Here is a 20,806-nt window from a genome sequence, read left to right on the forward strand (position 1 = left end):
GAGGCGTGAAAAGGAGGAGAGGAAATAGTAGAGTGAATATGGGAAATTTGTAAAAAAATTTGGAGGGAAAGGCTGGCCGGAACAATAGAAGGAAGGAGTTCCAATAATAAAAAAAAGGAAAAAGACGAGAGGTGAAAGATTATAGAGGAATAACAATAATGTCATCAATGTATAAGATATACACAGCGATACTGGCGGAAAGGTTAAGGAAGGAGGTCGAGACGAAGAATCTGATTCCGGATAATCAGACAGAATTCAGAAAAGGAATGGGGACGATGGATCAGATATTCGCTCTGAACTATCTGGTAAACAGACAATTGGGAAAAGAGAAAGGAAAAATGACAGTGTTTTTCATAGATTTGAAAGCGGCATTCGACTCAGTGGACAAGAAGTATTAATTAAGGCGATGATAGAGAGAGGAGTAAGGCAGGGTTTAATAGACAGGGTTAAGGAGGTATTGAGAGAAACGAAGAGTAAAGTAAGAATAGGAAGAGAGTGTGAAAACGCGTTTTGGATGGCAAAGGGCGTGAGGCAAGAATGCCCATTGAGCCCGATACTCTTTAACATATTAATCGCGGACTTAGAAGATTATATAAAGAAAGGAGGATGGGGAGGCGTGAAGCTGAGAGGAGGAAAGATTTACACGTTAATGTATGCGGATGACATTGCACTGATGGCAGAGAAGGAACAGTACATGAGATCGATGATAAGCAGACTTGAGGGTTACCTGGACAAGAAGGGACTAATATTGAATATAGAGAAATAAAAAATATTAAGGTTCAAAAAGGGAGGAAAAGGGAAGAAAAAGTATGACTGGAGATGGAAAAAAAAGAAATTAGAGGAAGTTGAATTTAAATATCTTGGATATACGCTGAAGGGAAATGGGGGACAAGAGACGCACATCAGAGAGAAGAAGGAAGGCGGCGAGAGTGATGAGGGAAGTATGGGGAATAGGGAAAAGAATGTGGAAAAAGGACTGGAGAAGAAGGATCTGGTTTTATAATATCGCAGGCAGTCATGAATCGCAAGCAGTTTCGATCGACTTTTTGACAGTTCTCGATAGTTCTCGCATAGTTCGAGAACTGTCAAAAAGTCGATCGAAACTGCCTGCGATTCATGACTTTACTCTTGTGTGCGGTGCCAGCGGTCGCAGTAAAAATTATTTAAAAATACTTAAAGACCAGAACTATTGTTAAAACCTATCAGGAACTATAGAACTCTTCAAGAACTATAAAATTCCGTGATAAAAATAAATATTTTCGAAACTTGAGGTGCCACGGAAAGTTAGCACCTCATTTTTTTAAATCGTTATATTTTTATCTAAATCGACGGAACTATTTATGAAATACATCAGGAACTGTAGAACTATTGTGGGTGCAAATGGAACTCTTAATAAAATTTCCAATTTTTGAAAATGAGGTGCCAACTTCACAGACACGATAAGAGGTTAATATTTTAAATCATGTGTAAAATTAGTACCCCAACATTAAAATTTCATAGTTCTGATAAGAGTCCCAGCTTCATTTTAAAGAAATTAATATCCGTATTCATAGTCCTTCCTTATCTTACAGATGAAAGAAGCCTTCAAGGCCGCCTTGTTCATAGTTGGAAACAAAAGTACCAATAACTTTTGGAGATTATATTTAGTCACAATATATGGATATGTAAAGTTGGCACTTCTACTTTAAAATTCGATAGTTCTGATTAAAGTTCCAGCTTCTCTTCGAAGAGTATAAGAGTATTTTTATGTTTACAAAAAAAGTTTCGGCGATTAACACTTTGAAAAAAGCAATTAAAAAATGAGGTCCTAATTTCACACCCAACTTTAAGACCAAATAGTTCTGAATAGCTCATCTAAAACATTTTGACGAGTACTATAGAGTTCTTAATAAAAGAAAAAATTTTTTAATTCTTAAAAAAAATGAAAAACTTTGTTTTGAAGTCAGAAGAGTTCTAAGTAGCTCATTTGAGATTCCTTTCAAAAAATTCTAGAGTTAAGATAAGTAAAAAATTGCAAAACCTTAGAATTGTTTTAAAAAATCATCATCAAAACGCAAATGACGTTCATGGCAGACCTTCAAAGTGGAATATCTTTTTAGGCTGTATTCGGGGAGCGCGCTATTAGCGCTATTACATCATTCTATTTTTGTCGCCCATTAGTTGCAAAGCAAAGATGGAATAAGCAAATAGTATTAATAGCGCACTCCTGCAGCCTTAACGAGTACCCAGATCGCTTTCGTCCATAATAATTTCAGAACTCTCTTACAGATCTATCCAAAACTCCCATCAAAACGCCTGCAACTCTTCCACTAACTAATGGCGGCCACTATAATTAAGAAGACATTCGAAGATGTAACGGATAAAATTCGACTAAGCCCCGTTTCACACGTATCCGGCACTGGACTACCGACGCCGGGTATCCGATCGCGAAGTGTATGGATTAATATGGGAGCATTTGCACGTTTGTCCGATAGCCGATTTGTGAAAACAAAGAAAATCGATCGGATACCCGGCATCGGTAGTACGGTGCCAGATACCTACGTGTGAAACAAGTCTAAATCTTTCTGTCCGTAAACGGTACTTACGGCCACGGCACGGTTATGTCTAAATCGACCTTAAATCGGAGATATATTCACGGAGAGAGTTCGTTATACGAGTAATATTGATATAAATCTCGCAGCATCGAAATTATATATATGCGTAAAGATGCAACGATAAGATTATCGTCAACAATATATCAACGAGTAAAACGCATAATTTAATGTATCAAGTACAGATATTCATGGCGTATGAAAAAGTTGAAGAAAGTTATGTGCAACGTGCGTAACTTCCTTCCATTTAAAAAAGAAATGTATAATTTTACGAAAATAATAAGAAATTCTTTTTCTACACGGCGAATTCACTTCAAATCCAAGTGTATTATTTTAACTGAAGCTCTTCTTACACATTTCTTGCCGTTTTGAATGACGTTATTTAACACGGTTGAACATATTAATACGATTAAACGTGTTAATTTAACACGCAACAAAAGTAAAACGAGCTTCAGTTAAATGTGTCATTTTTAAACGTTTATGCGTGTAGAAATAACACACTTGGATTTACAGTGTTATGATAAAACGGTTTGCAATTACAATTAATTACAAATTATTCTATACATATAACCATTAGTCTATATACTCTATATAAATCAAAAATGTTATTCCTTTAGGAGCCACGCATCGATCCCGTTAAAAACGTCTCTGATAAGTTTTTTTAGTTTTAAGGTTTTTTTTTTTTTTTTTTTTTTTTTTTTTTTTTTTATGTACATAATTATGTATATAGGCCCCTAAAGGGATAATTACTATAGTTCTCTACGCTATTAAATATTAAAAGAAAAAATTTAAACCAATACCTTGAATTAAATAACATTTTGTTATTTTTAATTACGCATGTGTGTCAAAATTTATTATTTTAACACAAAAAATGTTATTTTAACTCCATTGGTTATAGTCAATTTAATAATTAAATTAACATTGTTTTAGTTAAATTAACGACATATTGAGTAGCAGTAGCGACTTATAAGAATGGTTTAAAATAGCTTAAATTGAATATCTCTAAGAGCAAAAAGTCGACTTCTACTTCGACTCGAAACTGATTTAGCAGACAAGTCGACTTTTTTAAGGACGAAAGTCGACTTCAAGTCGACTTCAAGTCGATTTAAAGTCGGCAAATGTCTCAAAAACCGCCGATTAAAAGTCGACTTTCCGTCATGACAGGAAGTCGACTTCCCGCCAACTTTTAACGTCGATAAAATAAACCGTCGCGTACATCTGGTGGTCGGTTGTGTATCTTGAAACGAGATGGAAATTATAGAAGTGAACAGATTTTACAATATTTTGATAAATAAAATCGTAGATACGCTAATAAATTTTCTCACTTTTGTAATTTTTACCTCATTATTTCAAGATACACAATCGACCCCTTACTGGAGAAACTATCGGAAATATCAGAAGGGGGAAGTCAACGGGAAGACAATAATGAAGAAGACTGTGAATGACGACGGCGACAACGTTTCGTGGCGGTGGTCGATAGCGCGGCGCTTTACGTCATTTTAACATTGACCTTTACATCATTTTTAATGACATCATATTGATCTTTCGTAACGGCTCTGAGCTGCGATTCTGTAACTCGTTATGCAGTATTATCGTTATATTGTCATATTGCATAGCTTTTTTATCATATAGTATACCTGCACAACTGAGCGCATAACGAGTTACAGAATCGCACCACTGCCCCAGAGTCCCTTCTCCGCTTCTCCCACCTACTTTTTTTTTTAGAGGGTAGCCAGGCAGGCTTGCCAGTTTTACAGTTACGAGCAGATATTTTGGCTCAGATGCCGTACCACCGTATCCACGCACCTGGAAAACTAAAACTGATGTACATTTCGATTTCTTTTCATATTATATAATTTAATTATTTAAAAAACTGTGTATAATTACAATTCTAATGTTTTATTCTTAATTACAGAGGCGGCCATATCTGTGCCACTTCTGCGTGCGCGGATTCCGGCAGCCGGATCTGCGTTTAAGTACGCGATCGCGTATGCACGTACTCGTTCTCTCGGTCAGACTTACTACCGGTAATCACGCTGGTCACGGCGGTCTCGCTCCCGTCCGCGCTGCAAACAGTGGCAGAACTACTACTTGTGAATCGTGGCAGAAAGCGTGAAAAAAAGTGGCGGATTCGTGTTAAAATCCGAAAATCCGAGTGGCCTGAAAACTATGCTGGTGCGAGCACGTCACACGTATCGGAGAAGTCAGGTTGTCTTAGGCCCTTGATTCCAGGCCCTATACGAGTTTAGGCCTGGAATCAGAGTCAGTTACTGATCTGGTGATGCGAATATATAGCTCCTCCCAGGGCTCCCAGTGGTCTCGCTGGAACGCTGCAATGGGACTGTTTCCGATTCATCACGGCTCGGTCGCAAGATCTGATGTTGGCTGGCCGGCGCGCTCTCCAGTAACCAAGTAACGTCAATGACAATCTGAGTGCGCCTCTAAGGACTTGTAATGATACGGGTCTAAGTACCGCTCTCCATGGTGAGTTGTGAGGTAAAAAAAGAGCACGGTTATCTGGGAAGCTCTCGGCTGTCGATCCGTTTGTTCACCAAAACACGCAGTAAATATGAAAAAGTTAAGAATGAATCTTCACACCCTCGGGATCTCGGATAGTCCGGGCCACTGCACACCGATGCGAGAGTGGTGACTCGTTTAGTGCGGACAAGTTGCACACCCAGTGACTGCGTAGTTGGCTCCTCGAGAGTAGGCGTCAGTTATCGGGTTATAGAAACGATTACACCTCTTGACGCACGAGACTCGTGCCACGAGTAGTCAATTCTTCTTCTTCTTCTTTGTAAATTTTATGGCACCTAATTCTCCTCAGGATCACATAACGGCCAAGAATAAGTCAAAAACAGACTCGAACGATTCAATCCAAACTCGAAGCTGATTGCATTAGCAATCTTTAAAAATTATTCAGGACAAAACACGTCCGGACATATCCATGGTCTCGACAAAACTTGCCCCAGTATCCGTGTCAAATTAAAATAGAAATAAATAGTAATAAGTTATTTCGTGAATGGATATCCATCTGTGCTAAACGCAGTGCGTTTCAAGCATGCCTGGCGCCGGGGATCGACTCGCAACGGTGGCGGGAATCACGTCCGCTTCACCCACGTTGCAAGGCCGGCCAACTTCGACTCCCCGGCTAAAGTAAAAGATAATCGCATGCTTTAATGGGCTTGGAACCCTTAAGAAGGGTCGTTCGGCGCCAATACGTAAAACAATGTGTCCATGAACCTTTTGTCCTTTCTGCCACGATTCATAAAAAGTAATATAGCGTAACAAATAATGTTCACATGATAATTTTAAATGCCATAATCACACTAATTTACTAAGCCAATTAAAATAAATATTAACTCATTACGTGTTGTTAATTCATTTGTCGTAACTTCCTCTTTCTTTAAACATGTTCAGATATTGTCTGTTCCTTTTCCGGGTAATCTCAGTAGAAAACCTGAACTTCAAAAATTTGCTTCTCATCTATTATTCACATTTGCCTTTCCGCAGAATCTTAGTCGAACTCAAGAAATTAAAATTCTCTAATGATTCGATAATATTCCAACAATGTTCAGATGAAGAAATTATTATACTAATGCGTGTACAAATGGCAATAACTAGCTTCTTTTATATACCTAAATTTTACATTAGTGATATATATTAGCGATATTTAGATCCTGATAAAACACTTGTGCACGGAAAAAACGGTTTTGCTAAAGTATCTAAAAATTTAGCTAGAGATATACAGATATACAGATTTAAAAATAATTTTGTTACACCATCAAAATAATTATAGTAAGTCGCTGAAATATAGTAATTCTGTAAAAAATTGATATTTTAGCAATCAGTTCAAGTTCTACATAATTATTTTGATAGATCAACAAAATTATTTTCAAATCTGTATCTAGCTAAATTTTTAGATACTTCACCAAAACCATTCTTTCTGTGTACTACATGTAAACTATTTTTTAAATAAAAATATGAATTAAATCAATTTCTTCCTTGCTATGCAGCAGCACAGTACTATTTGTTAACCGTAGGTATACACAGTGAAGTCTTCAAGACCCCAACCCAGCTTCTTTTTTTCAGGTTTCTGAATTTTTGTCCCATATAATCTTTTCTTTTTACTCGTATATCTTAGAACTTTAATTCTATTGACTTTTATATTAGACATGGGCCTATTCCTTGATCGAGTTTCTGAAGATTACAATGACAAATGTGGATGGGGTCTCCGAGACAGTGTATAAGTGTAATAAGTGTATAGACAAAATAAGACTGTGTATACCTAGGGTTAAAAAAGATAACATGCAATTTATTCACGCTCATGTACAAAGTAATGTCGACCACGCAGAAATTATTGATAATGATAGTATGGGTACAAAATTCGTTTCATAATACTTATAAAATTGACCTAGGACTATTCTTTTCCCTCGATAATAAACAAACGACCATAAAACAAAGCCTAAGCATACGGGAAAACAAGCCGTTTGACGACTATCAAAAGGAGTTGAAAATGTTCCTCCGCATATGTATTCCTTGCAAATCTTACTCCTCGGTCAATTTTACGAGTTTCACGAATATGTTAAACGTTATAGCACAAGTACAGAGCTAATGATAAGAAAATTCTACGCACGACAAAATAGGTTGTTAAATTGTCACAGAAGATTGTCACAAAATGAAGTTGATCAAATCGCCACATTGAGTCTTTGAACTCATACATATTTGAGATGGGTAAAGATGTAAAAAAAGAAAGAAAAAGTATAAGTCTTGGATATTACGTAATCTCACAGAACCATTTCCAGCAACAGTTCGTAAAACACGGGTGCACTTGAACAATTAACTTTTTAGCGTTTAACTCTTCCCGAAGAAAAAACGCCACGCTTCAATCAGTTCTCTTGTTCTCGCGCACTGTTAATTTCGTCCCCATTCTGATTGTGATTTACACCGTCCGCATGTCCGTTAGGTTTTCGACAAACAAAGTACACGCTATTGTATTCGCACTGTAACATACTGTTAACGTTCTGAGCATAACGTGTTTTCACTTTTGTCTGCTCCTTCTCCAATTGGAAGCCGAAGCCCAGAATAACGTCGCGGATGGCCTCGTAACTCGGCTCGATTGACTCTTCGTTCGGTAAATCGCTGAAATGATAGAGCAACGGTCCGAGATTTATCCAGACGCCACCTGGCTTCAGGATCTTATAAATTGTCTCAATAAATTGCACAACATTATTAGCGCAATCTATAAAGAAACATGTCGCAACGCAAACCCAATGATCGCTTTCCGTATAAACCTCTAAGAAGTCACCCGCGGTCATAGAAAATTGCGCGGTTCCTGGAAGATCGCTCGGGCTCACGTCGGGAAAGGAAACCGCTTGCGTTTGATGCTCGGGTTTCAAGTTGTTCATATACTAATGCACCCACGGATGTACATGATACAAGTTTACATCTCTACATTTATTTAATACAAAGTTTGACGCAAACAGCATGAACAGGGAAGATTCATTCCCTTGACAGGTATATCCGCGCTTCGCGATCTCGAAGGCGAGACGACCCAATCCGGCACCAGGTACTAAAATATGTATGTCCGACGGCGTACAAAGCTCCGATGGAAATTGACATAATATTTCGTCAACGATTGGCTGATAGCACGCTTTTCGTTCCTCAGCACCTTCCACGCTCCAGTCTCGTACCAATTGCTTAATGGTAGCTTGCACTTTCTCCTGATCCGACATTACGGGCCTTAGATTTATCGTGTTGTCAACTTGCGCGGCGTTTGGACAGACATTTTCGAATATATGGGCCACATCTTTTATCACGAGCTTTATGATCTGATCGTTGTATTCGATACACCGTTTGACCTCTTGCAGGTGTTCCCTGTATTTCGACAGTAGCTTCTGGTGATGTTGCGGCAGACTAAGGAAATAGGACTCCGTTTTTCTTACTCTCAGCAGAGAGTGCGTCTTGTAATATCTGAACGCGGAAACGATCCTCTGGAAGTGCTTCCGTTCCTCCTCGTCCTCGTAACTGTTGTGCATTCTCCTGGGATGCGAGCTCACGTTCATCGCTTCCATCTTTAACGCTCCGCCTCGTGAAGCGCGCGGCGCACGGGCCTTATTTTGTAACGACGCCCACCTCTCTCGCCGTGCCCGCGAAGGACCGCGTTTACAGCAGCCCGTTCGCGCGAACGGGACTCGAGGACTCTCGGTGCCGCTCTCGTAGCGGCCCCGCGGCCCGCACCTTCTGCACTCGAAACGAGAGAGACGTACGCGTCGCGCGTCGGAGCGGAAAGGAAACGCGACGCGGCGGGTACAGCTGACCGGGATCGCGCGGTCGGTGTCCCCTTTCACATCTTCCGCGGTTATAATGAAATAAACGTCAATCGCGGGGGTGAAGGGAGCACGGAGGGTGCGGCACGCTCGCCCGAGACAAACAGATCCCGGAAGATCGCGGTCGATTCTCTCCGTTTCGCCAGAAGATAGAACTCTCCATTGGAATAAAAAATATTACTTAATTTGGCCACATGGAGCTGTCACCTGACGACAATATTTGTTTAATACGAAGATGTCACGCACGACAAAATAGTCATTTCTCGCCTCGATAGCAAGAAATTCAATATGGCCGCGGTAACTACTCAGGAGCCTTAATGTATATTATAAATGTGTATAATTTGGCGCTTTTTTTCCTTTTATGAAAATTACATTTACATGGTATAATTAACAAAACGATATTTCCACAACACTGCAAATCCAAATGTGTTATTTTAACTGAAGCTCTTCTTACACATTTCTTGTCGTTTTAAATATTTAAAACGGTTGAACGTATTAATACGATTAAACGTGTTAATTTAACACACAACAAAGCGTGTAAAACAAGTTTCAGTCATTTTTAAATGTTTATGCGTGTAGAAATAACATGCATACTTGGATTTACAGTGAAGCTCGAACTATTCAGTATATCCGCTGTAATCTATTTTTTATTAAAAATTCTTTCGTGAACTATTCATTATATACTATACACTGAAAAAAATGCGGTTCGTTCATTTTCCACCAGAAAACACTTATTGAATCTACCAAAATCTGATAATTGAATTAATAAGAATTCAAGTTGTATAACTAAAATTCTGGTTGCATTAATTAAAATTTCTGGTTGCATTAATTGGAAAAATCTGGTTCGTTCATTTCTCGCCAGATGTCCAATTAATTCAACCAAATTTTTTTTCAAAGTACCAATAAATTCTAGATTTAGAAAAAACGCAAGATAAATGCATTTATCAAAACTCATTTAATCGATAAGCTTAAAGATGTAATTAATATTATATGGATTTAATTTTAATTGTTACATATATAAATCATCTAACTCTTTAATGAAAATTCGAACTAATTCCACTTAAAACGAATGATCTAAATTCGTAGAATATAAAGTTTATCTTTTTATTTTGCATATAATAGAAAGAAAGAAAATATCTTATTAATTATTTCGGCTCGTGCAGAGGGAAATTATTTAATTTTTAGATCCAATTAAGGTAATAAAAGTATCTACCAATACCCAAACACTTAAAAGTGGATAAATGTACCAATGCCTGGACACGTATAATACCAGTTTGGATATTTTTAAAAAATATAAATTTATGGAAATAAACGTTTAGATATCATAAATAAAAATAAAGTTCCAAACTACAAGAAAAAATATTCTTATCTTTTGGTTTTAATTCGCGTTACACTCATAAATGATAAAGGTGTCCAGATATAGATACATATCCGAGTATTGGTACTTTTACCTTAATTTCTAAATGTTGAGCAAGAAATAATATATTAACTTCTTAATAGCTAGTTAAGAAGATATTCGACTTCGAGGATGAAACACGTAAATTAGGTAGAGGAGCGCCACGCGAGGTTAGAGGAGCGCCTCGCGAGGTTAGAGGAAGCACATCGCGAGGTTAGAGGAGCACCTCGCGAGGTACAGAAGCACCCTCGCCTTTGTCGGGACATCGGCGATTTCGTTGAAGGTTTATCGCCGTGCACGCTGTGAAATTAGCGCGAAAACAATAAAATTCATAATTCTCATATAATAGTGTTCGTATTTAATAAAATAAGAAAATGAAAAAAATTACTTTGACAAATCATTATGGTTACCAGAATAGTTATTTCCGCGAAAATATAATATGTTTAATAAATTAATAAAACGAAGTGCTTCTAAAGAAATTTTAAAAGCTAATCTTGCAATATATGTCGCTACATTTTGTGTTTCGCGAGGTAGAGGAGCGCCTCGCGAGATTAGAGGAGCGCCTCGCGAGGCACAGCAGCACCCTCGCGAGGTTAGAGGAGCACCACGCGAGATACAGAAGCACCCTCGCCTTTGTCGGGACATCGGCGATTTCGTTGAAGGTTTATGGCCGTGCACGCTGTGAAATTAGCGCGAGAACAATAAAATTCATAATTCTCATATAATAGTGTTCGTATTTAATGAAATAAGAGAATGCAAAAGATTACTTTGACAAATCATTAGATCACCTTCCTTGAGAAAAGATTACTTGTTCCTTATTCTACATTTCATAAATTTTAAGGTTCCTTGATCGATCAAAGAAGATTTATAAAATGTAGAATAATTAATAAGGAACGAGGAATCCTTATTCCTCAATGAAGGGACTATGAATACGGCGGCTATTAGGCTACATGATGAGTATAAATTTCAAATTTTGTGATTAGATTTTATTTTGTGATAACTTAACTCTTAAAGAATTTAAGTTGTAATTTTACATTTGAGAGTTAAATTAGAATCCATAAAAATGTTTGTGCCAGATTCTTATGCTAGTAAAATATTTATCTTTGATCAGTGCCTTTATTTGATGCACCTTTACATAAAATTTGCCAGAGCACGAATAACAGGAATGTGTAAATATTCTCTGTTCGCTTACTTGACATTGAAAAAGAAAGAAACCAATTTCCGGCTTCATAAGAAATTTTATAATTTAAGACTGACATAATAGCGAAAAGTTCAATCATTACATTGATGGATACGATAGCAAAAATTAACTTTCTATTTTAAGGATAGTATATATACATATATATATATATATATATATATATATATATATATACACTAAAAAACAAGCTTTCAAACTGCAATCACATAAAACATTTGATATGTAAGTGTATGTTCGGAAGTTAAAAATATTAGAAAGAGCTTTAAATTCCAGAGGAAGGGGAAGAGGAGAAAGGGGTGGAGGAAGGGATATGTATATAACGGCAAGACCAAAAAATTTGGCTCTAAAATTGTGGCTAGTAAGATATAAAGTAGCGGCACTACCTTCGTAATCTGAAAGGGCGAGACACAAAGTATAATAATTGAGGATCGTCGTCGCTCCGAGCGAAGTGATCATCGCAGATTGCACGTTGCAGTCGAAAGCTGCACTGAAAAAGACGATCCACTTTTCACACCTGAAATTAAGTAGCGCGAATCGCTGTAGCCCTCCAATTATGCTCTAACTTTTATGTCTTAATTCTCCATCGCAAGAAAATTACCTAGACGAGCTGACAAGTTTCGTAGACAGTTTAGACTTTTACAACTTGCATTTCGTCTCTACGCTGAGATTTCTAGACGTGGTTTCTAACGAAAAATTCAGCGACGTACCATGGAGTCGCAAAGTTCCGTGAAATAGTAATTATGCAAAGGAATCGAATGCAGCCGATCGATCGAGATCCTCGGTATTATCCTCTCCGCGTCAGGGCCACCCCGCAGCGACAAAGAAAACGATGATGCATTCCGGTACGCGAACGTTCACTTTTTCAACGTTCGGCCAGCCGTTAATTAACCTACGACCCCTTTAATTATTACGTGGGAGGTCGCGGGGGAGAAGCGGCGGCTCGCGGTAATATCGCGGGCAGGCATCGTTTGATACGCTCGAATGAACGAACGAGCGAACGAAGACCCGTCGTGCTCTTTACTCGAGAGCCGAAATTGATCAACCATCCGCCGCGATTGTTTCGCTTCTTGCCGGCGCGCAACGAAAGTACGTCCCAGAATCGGGTTAAACAAACGTTGCTCGGGACATAATGGCGCCCTAATGACTTGATAAGCACTCTGCGTTGAATCGCAGTTGTAGCAACGCCGATCGCGTTCTCGCCGATCCCTCGGGAAAACGAAAGCAACAAGTTATCTCGCGAGTAAGCGAGGCAGCAGCCTGGCACTTAAGCGGCGAGGCACGCCGGCAAAAGCGAGCGGCAAGTTGCAACCGAGGCACCGCACCCACGGCTGGAAATTTGATCGATACCGCGCGGATACCAATTATCCACGTCGATAATAAATTTCGCGGTGCCGATTGCGTATACGACGCTACAGGTCGCCGCGCCACCGATTCGCGAATTCCCCTCACGCGGAATGCGTTGCATAAATCCCTTCGGCAGGTTGTGAACCACAACATTTGTGACAATGTGACAAATGTGATTGTTTAAACGAGAAATTGTGTACAGAACACGATAAAGGTATACCTTTTCCGAATTGTTTCCGAACTAATTACATAATGGTACTGTAAACATTGCAGTAATATTATTCAGCTGGTATAATATAATCCAAATAAATATAAATAAAATAAATCGTATATATATGTATATGCAGTGTGTAATTCCAAAAAATAGTAAATAATTTATCTCTTCGCAGTCATTTATATACGCATTGTAACTTTACTATTATAAATCTCCGTTACTTATGTACCGGAAAAATATTGAAATAACATTTGATTACTTTATACGCGCCATACAACTTATTTCTCTTTGTATAGATTAAATGGAATCGAATTTTGGTATTTGGAGAGACGTGCATCAAGAAATGTGTAAAAAAGATAATGACAGCAACGCTTTCAAAAACCGTCGAAACTGAATATTCAGCCTTTAAGAGGCAAACTCATGGAAAAGGGAAACGTGATTTTAGTAAGACGCATCAAACAAAATATATATATAAAATTACCATAACAATTTACATAGAAATCCCCGGCGCAACATGCCAGCAAACGAGAGGCCCGACGGGCCCTCAGCCCGACCATCGTACCGGACGAGGCATTTGGCTAAGGCAACGACCTTGAACAAGAGATTATAGTCCGAGATCAATTATTTGCTGAACGTAATAAAATTGTAGGTGATACAGATATTAGCAGAGAATATGATCCTTATCGATATGGTCATAACATGACCATGAGTATATGAGCGAATTCCTATCGCCGAGTACTAGGAAAAAACCAAGGCGGGATGTTATCGAAATAATTTAAAGATACGTATATGAATATATGTTTTGCAGATGTATTACTGGAAAAATTTGAATGGAAGGAATACAAACAATTATCGAGTGTTCTAAGTCGTTGGCTCGCGTGCGATCGTAATTAATCGCGAGTATGCAGAAATCGAGCAAGGATACGGCAACAAGACGACGGTGGAGTCGACGGGCCACAGTGACGCATATCGACTACTGAGTAACCGTTCGTCTGCCTCTTTTTTTACGATTCAAGCGTCGCCGACAAGATGGCCGACAGCGGTTTCGCGCTGCCTTCGGGGAAAAATCGTTCGGCAATCGCGACGCGAACTCCGTGCCCTCGGAAACAAACTCGTGCTCCACGTTGAGAGACTTGTTCCGTCGTCGTTCCGCACGACCGCGTCCCCCCCCCCCCAATATATTGAGGAAAGTAGAATGGCGCTTACCAAAATTAAGGATGTGCTTTGTATTGTCAACAAGACGTATAGTGTGTTTATTAATTCAGAAAAGCACCCAATGCTAATTCAAAACTTCCAAGCTCCCCAAGCTTGACGATCAATTTCAAATTTAATGTCTCCTCCGAAAGGGAGCCCAGTTTCTCCGCACGAGCCCCACTCGTGCGGGGGGTGCAGTTTGAAATATAAAAATTCCTGTAATTAGGTGGACTCGAACCCGGTTCCTCGGGGTTACGAGTCTGGCGCTTTACTACAAGACCACACTGCCACCCCTCTGAACCTGACTAAATTCCTGAAGAGAAATATCTCAGTATTACTACGTTTACGCGAGCGTTACTTCTGTAGTAACTTACGATAATTCGTTCGCGTAAACGGGATTTTCTTTCGCGTAAACGGGATTTTGTAGTAACTTACGATAATTTACTCCGCGTAAACGGGTAAATTATCGTAAGTTACTACAGAAGTAACGCTCGCGTAAACGTAGTATATGTCATATAGCTGTGTCATCAGTCAATTGGATAATTTAAAAAAAATTTCCTGAATTTTCAACATGCATTTGCACGAATTTATCAATTTGACATACAATTTTAATTTTTCGTAAAATTTTTTGTGTGAGAAGAAAGTCGTTCGTAGCAAAATAACGTCCAAAATGTCCAAAAGTGTCCAAAATCTCAAAATGTGTTAATCAATAATTCCAAAAATCGCTTATTTCATTGTATGAAAACATATTATAAAGTTATGAAAAGTCGAGAGCAACAAAGAGTAACATGCAATTCCAAAGTTAGTGTGCATTCCACGGAATATGGTTTGAATGAACACACATGGATCTGGTTAAAATTTGTCGTTTTATTGTCTATTTTCTACTGCTGCAGCCACCGCGACACAAATGTCTGATTAATGAATTAGAATTAAATGATAGAGATGTAGTCGATTGGACATACTTTTGTCGAAAGATAAGTAATACTTAACAAAATTATATCACAAAGTTACATTACCTAACTCAACCTAAGTGATATGTATAAATTCAAAAATCCAACCTAAGTGGTAGTAGCTTCAATTTTTCTTTAACAAAATTATTATATCACAAATTTGTGTTACCTAATTTAATCCAAGTGACATGTATTTCAAAAAAAGATGTGAAATATTTAAATTGCGCCAAATACAAAGAGCTTATATATTGCTATATATTGCTTTGAAAAATAATTGTTGTGCAACTATTTTAAAAAAATAAAACCCAAGTGGTACATATCTTTGTATTCCCATTCAAGGGTCTTCCTATTCTAACCCAAGTGATAGTAGCTTTAATTCTATTTAAAAAAATTATAATATTATATAAAGAATCATTTTAATCACAAAGAATTAAAGAGGTAACAGTACAAAATAAAAATATTTAATTAAAATAAAATAAATTTTTTTGTAAAAAAAACTTGGCGCTGCTTTTTTTACTCCCGTCACATTCTTCCCTAAATTATGTTTTTTTATTCAATCAAAAATTTTAGTACTTTATTCTAGCAGCGCCAAGTTCTTTTTAGAAGAAAAATTTATTTTATTTTAATTAAATATTTTTATTTTGTACAGTTACCTCTTTAATTCTTTGTGATTAAAATGATTCTTTGTAATATTATAATTTTGTTAAATAGAATTAAAGCTACTATCACTTGGGTTGGAATAGGAAGACCCTTGAATGGAAACACAAAGATATGTACCACTTAAATTTTATTTTTTTAAAATAGTTGCACAACAATTATTTTTCAATACAATATATATATATTGTATTTGGCGCAATTTAAAGATTTCACATCTTTTTTTGAAATACATGTCATTTGGGTTAAGTTAAGTTAGGTAACACAAATTTGTGATATAATAATTTTGTTAAAAAAAAATTGAAGCTACTACCACTTAAGTTGAATTTTTAGATTCATACATATCACTTAGGTTGAGTTAGATAACGTAACTTTGTGATATAATTTTGTTAAGGTTATATAAATTTCTTGAACGTAGAATAATATTGTTGCCTTGACATTAAAATAGAAAAATCACTCACCAGTCGATGCGCAACAGCGGAGTTGTAATACTACGTTGATCAGATAAATTATCTGAAACATACAAATATTTTTACATTAAAGCATTGCAGTGCCCAAGATAATCGACATTTGTATTGTACGAGTAATGAATTAATGATTCGAGTATAATGTAAAAGCAAATCACGTTGCGCTTGAGAAAGTGACGGAATCCGCCACGGGACAGCAAAATAATAAACGAATATTATTCACCTTACGGTCGTTCCGCCGTTGCCCGATGCCTCCCAGGCCAGCTCCTCCACTCCGTGGTCCTTCACCGATGTCGCATCTCCGTCGACGCACTCACTCACGACATTCACGAGCGAAAATCGACGATATCGTCGCTTATGATTGCGTGACACTTTGCACGGCACTCCCGGTATTAATCTCGCGACGCGGCGCGTACTTTATTACACGATGATGGAAGGATTACGTCGGAGATGTCTGTACGATCCGCTCGACGATCTCGTCGACCCCTGATGCCCCGCAGGTAGACGCGACAAGCGAGTCTTACACGACAAAATTTCGTAAATCACATGGCCAACTTCACTCGCCAGGAACAACAGTCGCGTGGACGCTACACTTGCTGCTTGTCAGGATTTTGCTTAACTGTAATCATAAATCATCGATTCATGAACATAGTATCTACCCTCCATGATCGCCAAATATCAATACACGATTAAATTACAAGATTGAACATACGACGATAGACTGCGATCGCTAATTAAACACGATATCGTCACTTATGATCGCGCGACACTTTGCATCGGCGCACTCTCGATATTAATCTCGCGACGTGGCGCGTACTTTATTACACGACGACGGAAGAATTACGTCGGAGATGCTACGAGCGAAGCTACGTTCCGCTCGATTTAGGGTCCGCTCGTGTCCTTTATCCGTGTTCCGAAATCGACGATAATTTCATTCTAAAACCGCGATACATCAAACCAGGATACATCAAATTCTACAGAGTACTGTTTAGAATATACAGAAAATGCACCGAATTAGCATTTCCGTCAACTGCGACTCAGATCGGTATTTATCGTAATCGCTAACAATTTTATTATAATTATGGTCCCCGTGACAACGTTTAATTCGAATTTAACTTTGACCTTGAAGCAAAACGAATAATATAATTTTTTTCTCGCACCGCATGTAACTAGGAAGCGAATAAGAAGCTGTATGGACCGTTGCGTCCACTTTTCTCGATAATTTGTTACGATTTCACTCACGTGTGATATTAGCGGAGCTAACCAGAAAATTTATGCGTTTCAAATCATTGCAAAATCTTTGCTGGCAAGAAATCTGCGAAGAAATATGAGCTCAATACAAAATCGCGTGTATATTTTTGAAATTATTATCGTAGAATGTCTGGCCAATTTCACAAATCCGAGAAATCTATCGCGCGTATCTCATGCGAAACTCCCCTCGATACATCATCCAAAAAAGTGATAATAATAATCGCGACCATATCGTAATTCGTCCATATCAGACTCACCATTGCTTACGTTTACGCGAGCGTTACTTCTGTATACAGTAACTTACGATAATTCACTCATTTACGCGGAATGAATTATCGTAAGTTACCGCGTATACATAACTCGCTCCGCGTATACTTGGCAGACCGTGTCTCTTGATACGTGTCCCGAAAAAAAACGACCCCGCGACGAGCGTCTTCCAGGAAAACGGTACCGACCGGAAACATGGCGGATATATCGCGCTCGCGGCGAAAACCGTGCGATCTTCTCGACGCGGACGGGACGACGTGGCGTCCATGGCAATCGCATTTGCGAGCGCGATTACTCGCGTTACGAATATAATGCGTTGCGCACTTACAGGAGAGGCGAGGCACTCGGATGCCTCCGATGTGCACTTCGATGTAAAATTTGTCTTTCGCACCAGCCTCGATCGTGGGTCGAACTCCACCGTCTCCGATATGCGCGCGAGATTCGGCGACGAGAAGACGCAGCTCCGCGAGCGTCGCGCACTCACCATGCTGGACGACGATCAACACGATTACTTAACTCGCACTTTTCGCGATAAGCGGCCATGTCGGTTATTCTAGTTCGCGAGGTACGAGAGATCCTCTCCGTTCAATCGTTAGTGACGAATACCGCGAATACGATATCGTTATTACACACATCACGTTCACTCGCGGCCGAATACAATTACGATCGAAGCTAATAGAAGAATCCACGTCGCGTTGTGAGTTGTGACGTCGCGGCCGTATCGCGCGATGTCCTGATGGGAACTGTTCCCCGTCCCCACTCCCCACCCCTCCCTCACATCGCGCACATTCCTTCGCGTGGCCGGGCGCGGGGCGCGACGTACTTACGCCGAAATTACTATAGGCGCGCGACGACGAAAACACGCGATTGGCCAAAATAATGAGGTGATCCTCGAGCGTTTGAATTCCGAGAAAAGCTCCCTGGCGACGGCGACGAACGGCAAATAGAAAAGAAATACAGCGATTCCCGCGGAGATTTCATAGAAATTTCATAGAGAATAATGAGAGCATCTAAATATTCGACGCTTGTTATTAGAAAACTGTGATAAATTCACAAAGACTATAGATTTGACTAAAACTTTTGCATTCGAGAAGAAAACACGTATTTATCGCATAATTACAGTTGGCAAGCGGATTTCGCTGTATTATCGCTCGCTTTCCCATTTTAACTTATACGAATGGACGAATCCATTATTGGGTTCTATATGTCTTACAAATTTCTCTAACAATATATAAAGGCATATTATATTAAAGATATGAATTCAATCTTTGATATAGACATTAATACTTGTTTCGTTCAATTGTATGTATACACATCCTTTTTCAAAATTGATGCAAAGAGTTAATATAACATTTATTACTGATCGTCCATCAAAATCGATTATCCCGAAAATCATTACGAAAGTGAGAGAATCTAACAATAAGCTTTTGATGCTTTTGATAAAGAATATTGTGATAATTTGGCCACTCGGCATAAGCTACGGTAAAGTAGAAATTTGAGTAAAATTTTTTATTTAAAATTCAGAAATACTTAGTACGTTAATCTTCTAATTGAAACTAAATATAGAGAATTTTCGGATATTTCTGAAAATTACGAGCTCTTGAAATTTTCGCGCAGTCTAACAATAAGTTGAGGCTTGAGAGAATATACATATACTTATTATGTGATAGAATCGCGAAAGATTAAAGTGGTTTAATTCTCTCTCTCCTTCTGGAAGAAGGAGAAGGGAGCGCGAGAAAGACCGAAAACCTAGTCAAGCTGACAATGAGTGGTACCTTCGTATACATTCGACGTGCACGAACGATGCAGTTAAGCTCGATGTTGGATATACACGGGTCCCTATGCGAAACGCGCTGTTCTGCCGGATTGTCGAATGTATATATATTGTTGCAAAGTCGCTTCGCGTTAAGGCCATTATTGCACGTAACAAAGTTTTAGTCATAATCGTAAGGCCGTAAGAAAATAGACCACGCACAGTCGATTATTCTCCTTGAGCTCGAAGAATAATCGAGTGTGCGTGGTCTATTTTCTTACGGTCTTGCGATTATGACTAAGGCCCCGGACACACACTTTTTCGTAACAGTAACAATAAAGTTTCGACCAATCGCGTTGCTTGAGTCGGGAACGTACGGCCTGTTACTGTTACGAAAAAGTGTGTGTCCGGGCCCTAAAGCCTGGTCTACAATATGGACGTATTAAGTCGTAAGTCGTAAGAATTGGCCAATCACAATCGAATTTGAGGAGAATAATCGACTGTGATTGGCCAATTCTTACGACTTACGACTTAATACATCCATTGTAGACCAGGCGTAAAACTTTGTTACGTGCAATGGCCTTTACTGAGTTGCTGCTCCGTTGTTTGCCGAAAGTGCTGTCTAGAACCTCCACTAACGTTTTACGTAGTCGTGCATAGACATTTCGGTCTTTAACCGACTTTTACCTAACAGTATATTTTGATAGATCATGGCATACTTTCTTTGTAAACTTTTTGAATTTTTGCAATATCTTCAAAATTGAAGAAAATATAGTACACGAAAATGTGCGTGACGTCATAATGTTGTTGCGAAATCTTTTGAAGTTGCCGCCATCAAAGAAACTTTAGAAAGCTATAACTTTCTCAAATTTGGGTTTTTTTTTTTAAATTCAAAAAGTACTAAAAATTGGCTTAGATTCTCTACATTAATTATGGATACCGCTTAATAAAAAAATTTTACTTAAGAACCCATTTCCGACTGCGCTGTAAACGCTGTTATTAGGCTGGTTCTACAATTATAGCATATTCGATTTGCTGACTCGACCCGACTTTGAGTCGAAAAAGTACGATCAAAAGTACGATTTCAAAAACGATGTCCGCAAAAATCGTACTTTTGATCATACTTTTTCGACTCGGAGTCGGGTCGAGTCAGCAAATCGAATACGCTATTAGTCGTATGTCGTAGTCGGATCTG

The 20,806-nt window shown here is 38.6% G+C and overlaps 1 protein-coding gene, 1 long non-coding RNA gene and 1 pseudogene across 2 annotated transcripts in view; all 3 read right to left on the reverse strand.

Moving 5' to 3' along the window:
• The window catches only part of LOC143902728 (uncharacterized), a 101,630-nt gene extending 83,048 nt beyond the window's left edge, over positions 1 to 18,582 (reverse strand). The window contains exons 1-3 of the long non-coding RNA XR_013258463.1: positions 18,187 to 18,582; positions 16,564 to 16,959; positions 16,335 to 16,386 (exon numbers count right to left, since the gene is read on the reverse strand). This is a non-coding gene — a long non-coding RNA (uncharacterized LOC143902728). The remainder of the gene's footprint in view (positions 1 to 16,334; positions 16,387 to 16,563; positions 16,960 to 18,186) is intronic.
• On the reverse strand, positions 7,481 to 7,999 carry LOC143902469 (carnosine N-methyltransferase unmet-like). Its single transcript, XM_077415399.1, has one exon. The coding sequence runs from the start codon at positions 7,997 to 7,999 to the stop codon at positions 7,481 to 7,483; it is 519 nt and encodes a 172-aa protein (XP_077271525.1).
• Positions 8,003 to 8,665, reverse strand: LOC143902468 (carnosine N-methyltransferase pseudogene; annotated as a pseudogene).
• Positions 18,583 to 20,806: the final 2,224 nt, after the last annotated feature.

The sequence above is a fragment of the Temnothorax americanus genome, unplaced genomic scaffold (genome assembly GCF_048541705.1).
Source record: "Temnothorax americanus isolate GAGA-0224 unplaced genomic scaffold, ASM4854170v1 Scaffold4, whole genome shotgun sequence".
Classification (NCBI taxonomy): Eukaryota; Metazoa; Arthropoda; class Insecta; order Hymenoptera; family Formicidae; genus Temnothorax; species Temnothorax americanus.